Source organism: Trachurus trachurus, assembly GCF_905171665.1.
Source record: "Trachurus trachurus genome assembly, chromosome: 21".
NCBI lineage: Eukaryota > Metazoa > Chordata > Actinopteri > Carangiformes > Carangidae > Trachurus > Trachurus trachurus.
The window spans coordinates 26,329,724-26,347,593 of NC_139899.1; the positions used below are offsets into that span (position 1 = coordinate 26,329,724).

General features: G+C 40.7%; 1 protein-coding gene across 4 annotated transcripts in view; it reads right to left on the reverse strand.

The window, feature by feature from the left end:
* Positions 1–404: 404 nt before the first annotated feature.
* The window catches only part of kalrna (kalirin RhoGEF kinase a), a gene marked incomplete at its 5' end in the record, with an annotated part of 198,281 nt that continues 180,815 nt past the window's right edge, over positions 405–17,870 (reverse strand). For all 4 annotated transcript variants that reach the window (XM_083997143.1, XM_083997144.1, XM_083997142.1 and 1 more), the window contains 12 exons: positions 405–1,135; positions 2,100–2,238; positions 2,910–3,058; positions 3,611–3,662; positions 3,758–3,836; positions 3,930–4,091; positions 11,116–11,247; positions 12,111–12,232; positions 12,389–12,551; positions 13,757–13,784; positions 14,893–14,955; positions 17,062–17,233. In XM_083997143.1, the coding sequence (XP_083853269.1) occupies positions 575–1,135; positions 2,100–2,238; positions 2,910–3,058; positions 3,611–3,662; positions 3,758–3,836; positions 3,930–4,091; positions 11,116–11,247; positions 12,111–12,232; positions 12,389–12,551; positions 13,757–13,784; positions 14,893–14,955; positions 17,062–17,233 (1,822 nt within the window). In that variant the 3' untranslated portion in view covers positions 405–574. The remainder of the gene's footprint in view (positions 1,136–2,099; positions 2,239–2,909; positions 3,059–3,610; positions 3,663–3,757; positions 3,837–3,929; positions 4,092–11,115; positions 11,248–12,110; positions 12,233–12,388; positions 12,552–13,756; positions 13,785–14,892; positions 14,956–17,061; positions 17,234–17,870) is intronic.

The following is a 17,870-nucleotide window of genomic DNA, read 5'->3' on the forward strand; positions in this document are numbered from 1 at the left end:
TTTAACTTCCAGAAGATTTGATGATTTGTTTCTGCTTGTAAAGGTTTGGTCTGGAGGTGACAGATAGTTAAATCTCATAGCTACCGCAGGCACCGACTCCTTTTCCTCTTCTCCTGTCAAACCAATAATTACTAAGGATAACTGTTTAAAGCAGAAGTAAGCGATCCGGTCGTTTTGGCTAACTTCCTGTCAGCTGATGGAGTTAGCAGTCCCCGCCCTCGTCCCTACGTCACCACATTCACGCGCATCCCTTGGCTGCACACACAGAGAGGACCGCCCCTTTATGCCGTTCTCTCTCCTCATTGGATAAAGGTTGTAGGATACAAGGAAAGTTTTCTCCTCGGCTTACAGCAGAGCAGAGTGACTGACAGACTCCACGTGTTTCGGACCAAACACACTATGTTAGTGATTGATGTCGGAAGATATAACTATTTAAGACTTATATTAACACAAATATTCCGCTTACTTCTGCTTTAAGATAGGCTATAACTGTTTAAAACATATTGTACTGTTGTTATTGGTGGTCACAGGTGGTGGATTGATTGATATTGATATTGTTATTGATCTGATCCCGTCACAGTGTGTTGCCCATGCTGCTGCTCACCAGCCCTTTGATATTGGTAATGGGCCGGACGTCGTGCAGCTGCCTCCGCCGGTCGATGAACGTGGCCAACCGCGTGGTGTCCAGGGGCGTCTTGGAGTGGTCCCCTCCGTGCGCGCCCCCGCGGCCCACCCACGGGTGCTGCAGACACGAGGTGGCGCTCGGCCTCTTGCGCTGGTCCTGCAGCAGCACCGAGGACACGAAGTCCCGCGCCGCCTGGCTCACGTCCCGGAAGTACTCGTCCGGGAAGCAGAAGTCCAGGCGGCAGATGTTGACGCAGGTTTCCTCGGGAGACTCGTCCAGAAAGGGGGACACGCCGCTGAGCAGGACGTAGGCCAGCACGCCCACGCTCCACAGGTCGGTGGCCACGGACACCGGGGTCCCGCGGATGAGCTCCGGAGCGGCGAACTCCGGGTTCCCGAGCAGCAGGTGGACGTAGCGGCGGTGGGCGGAGGAGAGCTGCACCGCGTCCCCGAAGTCAACCAGCTTCACGGCCGGAGTCGGAGCGTGGAGGTCCACCATGATGTTCTCCGGCTGGAGGGGAGGGGAGACAGGAGGTGGGTCAGTCAGTGGATTAAGGAAAGGATTGTAAGGATAAGTAAGGATTGATATGTCCCACAATGGGACATCATATTATAACCCATATATTTAAAGGAGACATATTATGCCCCCTGTCCACAAATTAAAGTAGCCTATATGTGACATAGTTTGGTAGGTTACTTACGTTATTTTTACGTAAGTAACCTAAAAACTAATGCCATCATTGGATGACAACTGAGGTAACAGCTCATAAAACCACATGTAGCCTATTATTTCAACCTCAGGAGCCTGAAAATTGCAGATCTACATGCCTGTGATATTTACATTATGTCCCCTTTAAGTTTTTTGGCCCAAGGACCCCCAAACTAATGGAGAGATGAGCAGGGACTATATAGACTCCAATTTTTCCCTGTTAAAAGGGTTTTCCCGGGAGTTTTTCCTCAGTCGATGTGAGGGTCTAAGGGCAGATGATGTTGTTATGATGCCATGTAAAGCCCTTTGAGACAAACTGTTTGTAAAAATGGGCTGTACAAATAAAATTGCCTTGCCTTGCCTATAGATTATATAAAATAAAATTAAAATTGTGTTTTATATTAAATTCGGATAGTGCCATAAACACACCTTGTTATTGTGCATTCAATACTAAGCTATTTAAATGCACAGGTTCATGTATTCATGTTTTTATTGTAAACAAGGTGCAAGGTACAGTGATTATAGGGTGGCCTGCCACTGCCATTTATAATCACATCCAGTTACACCGGATAAAAACATGATTACATATCAACAATGTGTGTCAATTGCATGATAATCATGCATACAAGCTGTTCAAATTGACATTTTTATTCTAAACATGAATCAGTCAATGAAAAAAATATAAAAGAAATTGTCTAATCAACCAAAAAAATTGCTAATTTCCCGGGCCTCCTCTCGAAGACTTCGGCGTTGAGTCGGTGCTCACCTTGAGGTCCAGGTGAGCCACCCTGCAGGTGTGAAGATGCTGCAGAGCCTCCAGCGTTTCTCTGATGAAGAACGCCACCTTCTCCTCCATCAGCTCGTCGTGGGCGACCAGGTAGTCGAGCAGCCGCCCGTCCTCCAGCCTGACGGAGACACAGTCACACAAGACGTCAGATCAGTGGTTCAAAGCCTTTTCCAACTCAGGGCCCACTTGAATATGTCAAAAATGTCCGAAGCCAAATGATGCGTTCTCAGAGCACTGTTTTATTTTAATGATAAAGATAGAACATTCAGGACTGAACTGAAGGCGGGGGGGACAAGTAGGAAGCTCCACAGTCCCTGAGAAGTTTAAGGCATTGCTATATGTAGCAGACAAATGAGGAGACTTTGTCAAAATTGGAGAGCCCGACCATGAACACTCTGCAAGTTATAGGAGCTAAGACGAAAAAGTGTTACCATCTCCCCTATTTTTATGTTATTACATTTTTATTTTTTCCACAAAATCATACTATTTTGAAAATGATTTGATCGCCTACTTGCAATAACTTTGGGGCCCCCTGGTGGGGTTGGGAATCATTGCTTTAGATGATGGCTACAGATCATTCTACATGTTAGCAGGATGAAGGCAGAGGTGCAGTTTGGTAGCAGAAAATTATATGTTATATGCCTAAAAAAGTACGGTCGTAACTTTTATGTCATATTTCTTGCAGCTTTGTTATCCAGCTGGTTCTTAGCTACTTTCAAATAGTTCAGTGTTACTGCATTACAGTAAGGAGATTCAGGTTTAAAGATGCATTGACTTGTTCAGACTTACAGCTCCAGGATCAGCATCAGGGAGGTTGGAGACTCGTAGGTGTCCAACAGCGCCACCACCTGGTGATTCTGTACATGCTGCAGGATGTCGGCCTCGTGAGCCACCTGCTCCTTCTTCTGCATCTTCTTACTCACGTACTTCACTGCAACCTACAAGAGATAGATATAGATAATGAACAATAATACAAAAATCACATATCTTGCAAAAAAATCTTCACATATTATATTTAGAGAAAAGAAATTTGCCTAAATATGGAATATGTCTGTGAGAGCCTGCATTTCCCTCATGCTGTATTTACTGCACTAGAAATATACTTTAAAAAATCTGTAACTTCCTTAACCTGAAAACAAAAACAAGAGAACTAACTTATAACTTACAAATAAATGTCACCGTAAAAGAAAACACCAAATACACACAGAAGACACCTAAATAATTTTAAAAATCTTAATAATTTGGTACCTTTTCAACATATGGAACAAAAAAAATGAATTCACTGCAACATACATTTCAGATTAACATATTAAAATAACTATTACCCTTAATGCATACATTACAAATATGAAAATAAGCTTATTTAGCAAATAAGACTTTTGTTAAATTACATATGAACATTACTCTAAAGAAAAAAACAGCAATAAAAACACTAAACCCCCTCCAATACATAAAATGAAAAGTGAACAACAGAAGAATCTCGTCTTTACCTCTTTCTTTGTCGACTTGTTGAGACACTTCCTCACCACTGAAAATCGTCCCCTGAAAAAGCAGCAAAACTTCGATTAAAACCCCCAAAAGCAACTGCAACATCTGTAACAGCAGTCAACATCTGGACTGAAATATAGTCACTTCACCTTCCAATCTCGGAGATCTCAGTGAAGCTCGAGTCAAAGTTTTCTTTCCACTGGATCCCCGTCCCGTCGCAGCCCGAGTCTGGACACACACACAGATCAACACATCAACTCTCCAGGATTTAGACTGATTAGAGCCGATCGCTTCATGTTTATTCTGACATCGCTGACTTACTGCTGCTGGGCAGAGTGACCATGTTGGAGGGCTCGGACGGGGGGCCGACCCCCCAGCGGTTGGAGGCTCTGACCCTGAACTGATAGTGACCTCCGGGGATCAGAGAGTCGATCTGAACGCACTCCTCCCGGCTGCTGGCCGCCTGCTGCCATAGCAACGAGTCTGTGGAGGAGACATTCATTCATTCATTAGTGTGAGCAGTCACACTATTGTTCTTCTGTTTGGCCATTTTCTTCCGCCTTTTTACGGTCTTCTTCTAGTCCTTCATACTTTGTGCTATTTCAACAATTCATATATCAAAACGTGCAGCTTTTTCTGGACTTTATTGGCATTACTTTTCTCTTTTTAACTCTTTATACTTTTTAAAATATTTAACTTTTTCTGATTTTTTTCAGCTTTATAATTGGTGTGTATTGCGTCTAACGAGCAGAGCCAGAGTGGTGCCAGAGTGGAGAGAGGCAAAAAAACATTCTAGAGTTTTTCTGGCTAAACTGTCAGCACGGCCACAAATTAAACTCTAGACAAATTATTTTCTCCAGTTTTGTAGCCACACTTGTCTTCTGGCTAAAATTCTGGTCAAAAATGCAAAGAGACTTAGATAATAATTTAAAATATTTTTTAAATGCAGCCAGGGAGCTCTCTGCTCTCATTCAGCTCAATGTATTTTTTTCACAGCAGCAGGAGAAGGAGCTCAACTTTGTAACTTGCTGTTAAGTGCTTTTTAATTAGTGTGACTGCTGAAGCAGTCACACTATTGTTCTTCTGTTTGGCCATTTTCTTCCGCCTTTTTACGGTCTTCTTCTAGTCCTTCATACTTTGTGCTATTTCAACAATTCATATATCAAAACGTGCAGCTTTTTCAGGACAATATTGCTATTATTTTTCTCTTTTATACTATTTATACTTTTTCAAATATTTAACTTTTTAGATGTTGACAGTGTGCAGATCATTAACAGACAACAGTCTTCTTCACAACTCCACTGTAGTGTAGGGGTTAGGGTGGCTGCTTGCCAACCCTAAGATCACTGGTTCGAATCCAAGGGAAGAACTCTTGTTATGTTATGTTGAATTCTGCTCTCCTCCCCCGCCTTCAATTGGTTACAGGTGTTTGTTATCTCCTTGATTACTTATACCAGTTTGCAGCACATCATCACATTACAATGAATGACAACAGTCTTGAAAGCAGTGTGCTCTCTGTAGCCGAGTGGCAGAGTAAAGGTTTAGTGATCATATGGTCATGGGTTTGATTCCTGCCTTAGTCATTTCACATCATTGCTTGACTTTTGATTCCAATTATTCAGCTGTCATTGGACAGTCTTTGATTCCTCATAGTATAAAGCTCATTGTATCAAAGGTTTTCTTTACCCCTCACATACTGTCTCTGTCTGTAGCCTAGTGGTTAGCTTGCTGGTCTGGAGACCTGAAGGTTGCTGGTTCAAATCTTGCCTCAACAACAATTATAGTGAATTATTTTCCCAGTTGTCCTCTGTTGACTTCTGATAACTTGCTTCATGTTGAAACTGCTGCTCTCAGCCTGAAATTCACAGAAATTTTCATTCTAAGTCATTCAAGCTTGACTCTCAAGCTTTCTTGATGTTGACAGTGTGCAGATCATTAACAGACAACAGTCTCTGCAACTGTGTGTGCACTGTGGCCTAGAGGCAGAGTGGAAGTCTAATGACCATGAGGTTGTGGGTTCGATTCCGACCTTGGTCAAACATTTGTATGGTGATCACTGCTTGCACTATTTGCTAATTCTGCAACAGCGTTCAGTTGCTATCAGCAGTCACACCATTTCCATTCTTGGAAATGCTTTTTCTAGTTCATTCATAACCTTTATTTAAACTCGGAGATATATTGAGGAGCAACCTCATTTACAATATAGCCGAGATGAAACACAGAACATATAAAGACAGAAGACAAAACGATTGAGACATACATAAATATTCAGATACACAGTAAAAAATGGGGTGTCAATATTTCAGAGTCAACCTATTTTAACCTAGATAGAGTATTTATAACTATATGGAGAGTAAACCCACTCTAGAGTAGTAGTTAAAAGTCAGTGTTAACTCCTGTAGACATGCAGTGTAACTTAAACTCTACAGAGTGACATCTTTAACACTCTGGCTGCTGCAGCACATTGACGGTTAGTCTGGAGCAGGTCTGGAGTCATGCCATGGTCGGGTAAGTAACATCATGAACATGCTGGTGTTCCTAATATCGTTTAATAATTGTTTTCCACTTGAACACAGTTGTATCGGTTTATAAATGTTGATTGAGAACGTGTTGGCATTGCCCATTCCTCTGTTGAATGGCTGTCATGTCCCATACAACTAACGTTAGCAACTTGCTAACTTAGCAGTTCAGAAGTTCGACATTTCTCGGTGAGTTAAGCTGCTGCTGCACCGTTAAATGTGTGTGTTTTTCCTCAATGTGGGTACACACAAATACAAGCTGTCTGTTTTAGGGTAACGTTTTGTGTTATTGTTTACTAGTATGCTAACCGCGAATTAGCGTCAAGCTAATTCGCGGTTAGCTTAGCGATTAGCATACCGCGATACCGCAACGATCTAGCCCCCCTCCCTCTCCCTGTGGCCTCAATACTAGACGACTCAAACGGTCAGTTAGTCAGTTAGCCATTTTCTGAAGTTACCGAAGTGGTGCCATAAAAATTACACAAAGACAGCAAAGTTGCATGCCAGTTAGCCTACTGTTGCTAGCTCTCACTGAGGAATGGAGCTAAAATTGTGACTTAAAGTTGTGCATTTCTGGTCGGGTTTTACATTCACCCTGAGGGTTTATTTCTCCAAAACGACCGACTCACTCTGTGTTACACTTGACAAGAAACATGTTGACCAATCAGAATGCAGCATTCATTCAATACATAATAAATATTTTGATTTGTTTATCACAACTCAACTATGTCAACTTTGCCTTGTTGTTCACAGTAATCAAGCAGATGTGAGTGTAAAAGGAGGACCGTCGTTGGTAAGTAGGTTATGGAACAATGTAAGCACGTGGGTAACTCTTTGTTCAACTGTTTTTTCTTGGTTGTCATTTTTTTAACCTTTGTTTATTTTAATAGAATATGCTGCTGCGTGTGTCATTCGGTGGGGACCAGAAGTATGTTAGGCTGTCTGACCTAACATTGGATGCCTTCATGAAAGAAGGTTAGTACATCAGGATAACACAATATCACAACCTTTTACTTAGTTAATACACCTAATTTATCATAAACGATTCCTCTGAGTTCATAACTGTTTCTGCTGTGCCTTTAAATGCATGGAATAACCTACTGACTTAAGTTTTCAACTCGACAGCATTTTGTGAAGAAATGAGGCTCACTCCACTTAGTTATGGTTTTGATTCTCATCAGAAGGAAATGGTCTTGTTACTGTAACATTCTTTTCCCTTTCCTTCCTTTGCTTCAGTTTGCCTAAAATTTAACATACCAGAAGGTAGGCAGCCAGATATGAAGGTATATGACCAATCTGACACAGAAGTGGACGGAGAGGTCTTTGAAGAAATAGTGAAAGAGTCACCTGGAACCTTCCGAGTCATGTTGAGCAATGAAAAACTCGGTAATCACTAACCATTCACAAATGTGTTCATATTAAAAGTTGGGAGTAATAACAGTTCTATTTAATATGCTTCTGTTTTGTTCATATTCATTAATGCACAGATGCTTCTCTGTCATCATCAACCTAAGTCAACCTAAAAGGCCATGCCACATAAACTATGAGGCAAAAGAGGTGGGTAGTGGACATTGTTGTTAAATTTAATCTGGATTTTGTTCATTCATTCATTTGTTCAAACATTTCTGACTTTATATTTTGTTTTCATTTAAGTTGATTGAAAAAATCCTGACAACAAAGCCTGGGGGTGAACACATCATGCAAGAGTATGCAAAAACCAAATCCCTGAAAGATGCCTCCAGAAGACAGATGATAAACATACTTGCTGCTGAGATGATTCAAACACATGGGTAAGAATCATACATGTAGGCTCTAAAGAAACATTGTTAGTATTGAATTGTTTTTAATTGTGTCCAATTGAGTGATTGTCATCATTGAATTCATACATTAGGACATCCCCCCCTAAAAATGTCAGGGTGATGTACGCCCAGGGGATAGTTGCTCTGTTTCCATACCTGGAAGACCCATATTCACAACATGGATATGTAAGTAAAAGGGTCCTTACAACACACTTAATTGCCCTTAGAAATGTTGATAGCATAGTCAGTCTCCATGTATTTAATTACACAGGAACATTACTACGATCCAGAGAGTGGTTCTGGATACCTTGCATGGGGGTTGAAGACCATTCAGGGAAAGACTGCAGGAGAAAGAGGTGCCTCTGCTAGCAAATCTCCCAAGAGTAAGTATACTTATCAGTTACACATGATGTTGGTGAGTTGTGTAGGCAGGAGTCATTAAAATTGTTTTTTGTCTCAAGGTGGCGGGCCAGGCCGTGGTCAACTCTGACCCTTCACTGCAAGCCATGGACTTATACCGAGCACAGGGCTCCTAAATTTGATGAGGAATGCTGAGTCAACTGTTGTGGTTGAGAATGGTAAGACTAGGACTGTTTTAATTACTATTGTGCCAGTTTAATGTACATGTAGCATAAAAAATTCATATTTTATATATTCTTACCACTTACACTGTCTTTTTATTTTATTATTATGTTTGTTGGCATTTAGGCTTGGACAGTGACATGTCTGCCATCTTGCTGCTCCTTCACCTCTTGCCACCATCTGCCCAGGGTACGAAGAGGCCAGGGAAGATGTCTGCAAGTCAGGCTGTGGAACACCTCATCAAATTCATAAAAGTATGCTGGACAGTTGTTTGAAATATGCTTTTTGTCACCTCAGTTTCATGTACAGTGATCTATTGTGAGAGATTGGTCACTAAATATTGCTGTTTAATGTTTGGTTTTAGGCTGGAACCTGTGTACAGCAGCATCTCAACAACATCAGCCAAAGCAGCCAGCCTTACCTCCTCGCTCAGGGGCCTACGAGAGGCAGCATCCACACCTTCTTTATTGTCATCAACAAGTATGCACTACCATGTAAGGCAACAGGTTCAGTGGGAGCCAATGACAAACTCTTTAAGACCCATTACATCTTTGGTACAGAGTCCTTCCCTTGCCAACTTATTTTTTGGGGCTAAACACAATGGTTTTATTTACCACCAGCATCTGGTTATTTGTGGTGCAGTTGAATGTGAAATGCCTCTCTTTTACCAGATTGAGTCTGTCCTGATAATACATGAAAAATTGTTGCTGCTCACTCTGCCTTTATTTAGTAAGTTTTCAAGAACATTCCCATGTGTATGAAGTAACAAGGAGAAAGCAAGATTTTGTTGTCTTTCATGTTGACAACCTGCCTTATCCCAGGCTTTTTGACATACAGATGTTCTATGGAGTGAATGACACGGCTCTCTTTGTTGTTCCATATTGCTTCATCTGGTGAGCATTAAAGCAAGTTGTTACTGTAACCTTGTTTGTGTTTTATTTCTATTTGATTAATTATTAATTAATCATCATTTGGATCAAAGCAGTTCAGTAGTATAGTACATATCACCTAGATATAATAAAATATAAAAATAACACTGGGGAGAAATAAAAATTAAATATTATTACACATTAGAGTGTCATTTTAAGAACTAAATTTGGAGTAAAATTAACTATATAAAGTGTAATCATATTACTCTGAACAGTGTGAACAAACCTCAGTGTTAAATATTTTTACACATGCCATTGTTAATTTTGACACTGAATTGAGTAGAATTAACTCTGAAAAGTTGACACTGGCCATTGAGTAAATTTTACTCTATTTTCGAGTGGGACCAAATGTTATCTGAAATGGAGTTAAATTCAACTCTATAAGAGTTGAATATAGTTGAATTATAGTATTAGATGTCCTTAATAACATACTAAAAGTTTACCAAAGTTTGACCACTAGAAAGGTGTCATTTTCAAGATGGCGTCCAAGATGGGTTGGAAGCCCGGGGAGACACTAGAGGTGAATAGGGTACATTTTTTAACTAACAGATATCACCATGAAACTTCCCAAGTTTATCACTTACATTAAGACAAATATTTTTTGTATTACAAGTTTTGTCAAATTTTATGTTTAAATATGTAAATGAGGCAATATCTGATGAAATATGCACTAATTTGCATATATTTCCAGAACCAAAATCTGAAAAATGGATAAAGCCCCTTTCAAAATTCTTGTTTTATTTTGTTGACATACTAGAGTCAGAAGGTTTTACAGAGGGGATTTTGGATATCTCTTTTTATCACTCTGTAAATGAGAAAATACTGTCACCAGCCCTAAAAATCCAAATATCGGCATGAGTTTTTTTTCAGGCCCTTAAAATGACCATTACTCCTTTGCATTCCTCCTAGACCAGGAATACCGGTGCCTGATACATATTTTGACCATGTAATATTCTAATTAGCATATTGGCATGATAGATAAGTGATTACGACGAGATGAGCCTCTTTTCGCAAAATACAAGATGTAATTATGGATTTAAATTGCCCTATTGGTAAAAGTGAGGTAAGTTTCAGATGATTTTGCATAGAGTTCCAGGTTGAAGGTGCACAGTAAGAAAGTTCGGTGTTGACAGAGGGAACCTGCAGTGTGAGCCAGTCTTTTGAGCGTGTGCGATAGAGACCTGCATTAAAAGATACTAGCGAGTTAATATAAGATGGTAAAAGACCAGTGAGAGCTTTAAAAATAAATAAAATCCAGTGTCGATCACGCCTGGTAGATAATGAGGTGCCATCCAACTTTGGAATACAAGTCACAGTGATGAGTGTTGTAGCTGTCGCCAGTAATGAACCTCAGGGCTGAGTGATAAACGGTGTCAAGTGGATGTAAGGTTGTACAGTAACTGATGCATATTGCTTATACAAGATGTCTCCATAGTCTAAGACTGACATAAAAGTTGCCTCGATAAGTTTCTTCCTGCAGTGAAAAGGAAATGATGATTTGTTTCTGTAAAAAAAAAGCCTATTTTTTGTCTTAGTTTAATGACCAGATTAGATATGTGATGTTTGAAGGTGATTTTGTCGTCGATTTTGTCGTCGAGACATGGAGATGTGATGACACACACACACACACACACACACACACACACACACACACACACACACACACACACACACACACCTTCCTGTCTGTACTCCACTGTGTAGCTGCTGACGGCGCTGTGAGCGGATGAAGCCGGCGGCGGCCAGTGGACCATCACCGCCGTGCTGCTCGCCTCCTGAGCCACTGGGCGCCCCGGGGATGCTGGGATACCTGCAACAGGACAGGACAGGAAAACAACTGTTAAAGGGATAGTTCAACATTTTTGACAAATTGGCCCATTGCCATAATCCCTATAGTCTTAGCAGTAGGTTCGTTACCTTTAATTGTCGGTGCAAGATATTTTTAGAACGGCGGAGCAGAGCCGTGAGCTGCTATATATTCAGTTCAGTTTGCTCAGAGCTACGCTACAGAGGCTAAAGGGATTTCTTGGTTTCCCTCATCAAACTCATCAAATACACAATCCAACAACTCCAAAACGCTCTGGTGGACAAGTTGTGACCTGCACATTCACCACGCTATGAGATAATAACGTTACCAGACAGAGTTGTTTTAGAGGGAAATTCATGCAAAACCGCTGATGCGCGTTGCCTTCAGGGACAGTTTTTCATCAAGCAGTCTCTGCATTTACCTCTAAAACAACTCTGTCTCGTAACGTTTTGTTATTATCTCATTGGTGATTATGGCAATGGACCAATTTGCTACCAACTATCCCTTTAAAAACATGGAAGATCATGTTAACACTAAAAAGAATTAACTTTATGATGCTGACGAATGTTTTTATGCCCCAGGGTTTATTATATTCAGTTTGTTCGTCCTGTCTTCATGAACACGACACCTCAGTAACACATTCACCAAACTTCTTTAAATTGGATACAACCATTCACTTGGACCCGGTGATGAAATATCTAGATTTTGGTCGCCAAAGGTCAAAGGTCAAGGTTACTGTGCCTTGTGAGTACAGCATCATAAGGACTCCCTATAGGAATCTTCTCAAATTAGGATTGGGACTTTCTCTGACCTGGGACTAGTTTGAGCGGCGGAGGCAGACTAACGCGGCAGCAGACAGTAGCTACCTTGGACTTTAATGGAGGCGGAGGAGGAGGCGGAGCCGTGGTCGTTAACGGCAACACAGGTGTAGATCCCCGTGTCCTGAGGCATCAGGTTACAGACCTTCAGCAGGATGTCGCCCGTGTCCCTGCAGCAGGAGGAGGAGGAGGAGGAGGAGGAGGAGGAGGAGGAGGAGGAACAGATCAACTCAGTGTAATAATCACAGACACAGTGTGTTGTTGTTATTGTGTGTGTGTGTGTGTGTGTGTGTGTGTGTGTGTGTGTGTGTGTGTGTGTGTGTTACCTGATGTCGATGGTGAAGCGGCTGTTGCTGGTCACGGGGTTCTGGTCCGGGCCCTTCAGGGTCACCGTGGGTTTGGGCCGTCCACACACTTTACAGCAGAGGACCACGGTCTCCCCGAACGCACACACCACGTCTGACAGAGGGACGAGGAACTCTGGAGCCACTGCACACACACACACAGACACACAAACACACACATACACACTTTATACACAGTCCAGATCCTCGGTTTGTGATTAGTTTTTGCTCCTGAGCTTCACTGTGTTCAGATAGATCAGCATCAACTCTCTGCTTTAATTAGATTCATATCAGTGTTTAATTTACTGAGCAGCGTTTTTGTCTCATTGAGGCATCTCTGCTTCAGTCTGGTCTTCAGTTGCTCGTCTTTCTTTGCTTCGTGACCTTTGACGTCTCCGACTTATCTTTTGTTTTTGATCCTTGTTCTACAACTCTTCTCTCCTCACACTGACTCACAGCTCCTATCCAACTCTTCTCTACCAGTCGGCCCTGGTTCGAAGCCCGCATCGGGCAGCCCTTTATGTCATTCCCCCTCTCTCTGCCTCCCCATTTCCTGTCTCTCTATATTATACTATCCAGTAAAGACAAAAAATGCCCCCTCACCTCCCAAAAAAAGATATTAAGTGTCCAATTACTGCTGAAAATGAAGCACCTAATTTCCACCTTCCCAATTGTGCAGAGATTACAGTAGATAACTCCACTGTTTACATTTTATTGAAGCTTAAAATTGTGTATAATTGGGAGTGTGGCTGCTCCATCTTTAATTATGATCTGTGGTTTGAAGCTTCACCCTTTGGGTTTAAAAAGCTTGACAAAAACTGCTCAAATTACTTGAACTTAAAAATACTTTTATTGTCCTTATGGCAATTTGTGCTCCACAGCAATTAGACTGAGACTTGCTGCTTAAATGTCTAATATGTCATTTCAAATTGAATGTACTGAAGCTCAGAGCCTGAAGAACAAATGTTAAAGTGTCCAAGCTGCATGTTTTATATATTTTATAGTTAAAAAAAACTCTCTGTGTGATTTGTCTAAGTGATGATTAAATGTTTCCCTGCTCTACTGGATTTGACCTGAAACTGAGGCTGCTTCAGGTATTGATCATCACTGATAAGGCCGTTCTCATCGATCAGACTCAACCTTTATCATAATGTAGCCTGTATATAATAGATAAAACTATCTGGGTAATCCAGTCTGTTCTGCACCTGGTCACAGTCTGTGAACTTTAATTTCAGCTTCAGACCTTTAGTTTATTACCTGCTCTGTCTGTAACATCAACACCCACTAAAACTGTGTTTATGCTAATGAGATGCTAATGAGTAAGTGGCATCAGTTCTTCATGTCTCTTACCTTCCTGGATGAAGTTTGGGTTGAGCAGCTGTAAAACAGATGAGGTCAAAGTTAATACAGTTTTCTACTGTGCTAAATTTCTCTATTTTATTCTATTCCGTTTCGTGTTTTTTGACATTTTATTTTACAGTTTTTCTCCATTGGTTTGGCTCATTTCTTGAAACAGAAATTACATTCTCAAAATAATATGGAAAAACCTCCAAACCACTTCACCATTTCTCATTCATTTCAAATGTCTTCGTACATCTTTGCAAATGATTAAGCAAAGGTAGCCTATATTTAGCACAGTTTCCAAGTGAATAGATCTTATTGATCTAAAACTGATCGATTGATTCTCATTCTGATGGTTGTTCTCTCCAAAACATGTCAGCCTCATTTCATTGTATGAGTCATCTCATGCAAAATAGTCTGTTCAATTCGCAAGATTACTCCAGAAGATAATCCCATGAATACCATACAGTTATTTAGGCTACATATAATTTTCGTTGTTTTTTTTTTGTTATGTTACACAACATTTATGTGTTCCAGTAATATTACAGTCTATTATGCTGTATACATTTTCCTTTTACTCTGATGAATGGAAGTTACTTTATGTGTTTGAATAAAAATGGTTACAATTTCCTTGGCAGTATGAGTGCAATGTGTGATGTCAAAGCTTGGAAGCTACTCCGTAAAACCGTTTTATACACAATTGTATTCTGTTAGCTAGACAAAACAAAATAACTAGTAACCATTGTCAATGAAGCACTGGGCTAAGACTGAGAGGAGGACGTGAGGGATATTTCAATGCTCCTCTGCCATAGTGACAAAACATCTAAACATTTTGACTTGCAGTGCTCACACAATCACAATGCCAAAGGGACGATGCATTTTGGGGAGACTGACTATTTGTATGGGAAGGAAATTTAGTTTTGACATATGAGTGAACTGTTTTGGGAACGATACGATCTTTTGCAATCTGGTGATCTATGGTTTTGTGCTGAACTGTAACAGTGTTTTGCCAAATGATCTTAAGAGTTTTGAGAATGTAATTTCTGTTTGGAGAAATGAGCCGAACCAATGGAGGAAAACTGTAAGACAAACTGATGCGATGTCATGAACTCAGAGTCGTCCCAGGTCCAGGTGCATCATCGTACCTCCATCCCCGTCTTTGGGTCGAGGTCGTCTTCACAGTCCGACTCATCTGACGTGTGGACGTCCTGGTGGAGAACGGAGGAGGGAACAGAAGGAGACGGAGAGAGTTGGACGGGACGGTGTGAAGAAGAAGAAGAAGGTGTGATTGGGGGATCAGGGAGGAGGAGGGAAAGAAAAGGAAACAGAGGAGTAATAAAGAACCAAACGAAAAGAGAAAGAGGGAGTAAAAGAAGAGGAGGATTGAGAGAAGAGGATGAATATCGTCACCAAAGGAAGCCGTTCTCCTGATACTCACCCGAGACCTCACCTGTCGTAGTTTGACTCCGAGCATCAACAAACTGAACTGTTGTCATAGCAACATCAACATCAGCTTCTTAAGAGTCCGTTCCCTCAGAGTTCAGACCTCAAACAACTGATTACAACTGTTTTAATCAAGACACTGCAAAATCTCAAAATCTTTCCAAGAATATTTGTCTTATTTCTTAACAAAATGTATAATTTCTAGTCAAAACTTATCTCTTTCCAATTAAAATAAGACTCAACACCTAAAAAATACTTGTTTTTAGATCATTTCCTCTTGTTTCAAACTAATTTTCTCTTGAAATAAGTAGAAAAAGTTTTTTGTACTTGTAATAAGAAAGAAAAACTTACTCCACTATCAGATTTTTCTACTTATTTCAAGTGAAAATATGCTTGAAAGAAGTAAAAAGTGTCTAAAAACTGTGTGAGACTTATTTTAAGTATAATTTGATTTGTTTTGACCTGAAATGACATTTTTACTAGAAATAGAAATAGATTTTGAGTTTTTGCAGTGCAATGATCGATCCGAACAGGATTCATCAACTTCCCCCTCTGGGTATCAGTGATGCTGCAGAAAGTGAGGACTGTTTTTCCTATATAATAGAAATAAATACTTAGAATGAGGAAGTTGTACTAATAAATAAATAAATACTGTCCCAAAGTTAAACCAAAAGATAAGTTAGTTATTAAGAAAACAAAATAACCTTAGAGTTACAAAAACAGTAAGTGACACAGACTGATCATAAACCTGCTGCTTTACACTGATTTCAATGGACACAGTTATTCCACCTTTATTCTGCTGCTGTTTCTCTGAGTTCAATTAGTTTTGACTGATTTAATAATCCTCTTCAAAATATACAAATATCAGCTTCATATCACAAAACTGAGAAATGTCTGTAAACCCTCCGACACTGGACTTTGATCACATGATGCAATAAAAACTGAAGCAGGAAGAAATAAAACAAACTCTTTTCTTTGTTTCTGGTGTGAAACCTGTTTCTCTACAGAATAAAGACTGGATTTTTTTTTCTGGTGCAGCTGGTGATTATTATATCATTAATTTCATTCACAGGATTCAAAGGCTTTAAATATGAAAAACTTCATCATCATGTTAGTTCACCACAGAAAGAAACACTACAGTAGTTAACACAGATCAAACCATAAGTCACTGATTCTACTTCTACCCATGCACAGGGAGGGAAAATAAACCAAACAACACAAAAAGAAATCAGAGTTTATTTTTCAAACAGTGCAGTCGAGGTTTTGGGGCAAAAAACATAAACATAAGAAGAAATTATATATAAAGAAAAACCAAACACCTGCAGCGTTCTCAACCGTCTAATGTTCACGTGTGTTTAAATTAAATTAAAGGTTGCTTTTTAAACATTTGTGTGTTTAGTTTCACCACCTCAGCTCCGTCACAACATGTAACACCTTGATAGAAGGAGATTTATGAAACTGGTGCAGAGTTAAAACTGGATGGATTCTGTAGTTGTTGTTGCTCCACTTCACGACCGACACAGACCCAGAGAAGCTGCGTGCACCAAACCAAACACTGGCGGCCATGTTGGCTCAAATACGTGTTTTTAATAATAATAATAATAGTTGAAATGGTTCGAATGTGCGTCTACGTTCCTGCAGGTTGAGAATCACTGCTGAGTCAAAACTGAGTCAGACACAAAACAACTGTGTGTGTTTGTCGTTCTGCACAAACACATGCGCGCACACACACGGGTTAGGAGGAGGAAATAAAAACCAAGTGGGGGCGGGCGGGCGGGGGGGCAGGTGAGGAAGGGAGGGTGTTTTTTGTTGTTGTTTGGGCACACAAATATGACATCACCAGCGTGCGCCGTCGGCCTGCTTTTACTCACTTTGCCCTTTGCCGCGGCGGCGGCAGCAGGGGAGGCGAGCGGGGGAGGGGGCGTGGTTTCTTTGGGCTTACGGAGGAGGCCGTTCTCGTGACCTCTGACCCCCGCAAAGGTGACGGCGTCCTTGGCTTCAGCGCGCTTCCTGGCACGCAGCGTGTTCCACGACAGAGACTTCCTGTACGGTACAGGAACGACAACAAACATCAAGCAGCCAATCAGAGAGAAGCTCGGAGGCCCAGATCAGTCTGGCTGCAGAGGCAACACGGTAGCTATGATGTCATGTCTCTGTCGCTATGGATACAAGGGTCTGTTGCCTGATGCATATACTGATTATATATCATCTATATTATCAATTGGTTGATTAAGCTCAAAATGAAGCAAAAAAAGTATTTGGTAACCCTTTAATTTACAGGCCCTTAAAGGAATAGTTCACCAAAAAATGAAATTCAGTCATTAGTGAGGCCGGTTTGTACTGTAGTCCAACATAGTCTCGTATAAAGATTTCGTTGGACTACAAAACGGCCTCTCGGGTCTCCAGATGCACTTTGAGGAATGAAAAACAACTCCGGAGTATTCATCAGCATGAGGGTGAGTCAATAATGACTGAATTTCATTTTTTGGTGAACTATTCCTTTAATAACCTGATAATGTCAAGCAATAACAATTAATTGCGTCATAATGTCTAGAAATAGCCTAGAAATAAACCTCAATTTCGTAGTAATGTCGAGAAATACAGCCCAGAAATAACGGCCAATTGCAAAGGACTTGGTAGAGAAAAATTCAGGCCTTTCCCAAAAAAGTCAAAACATGAA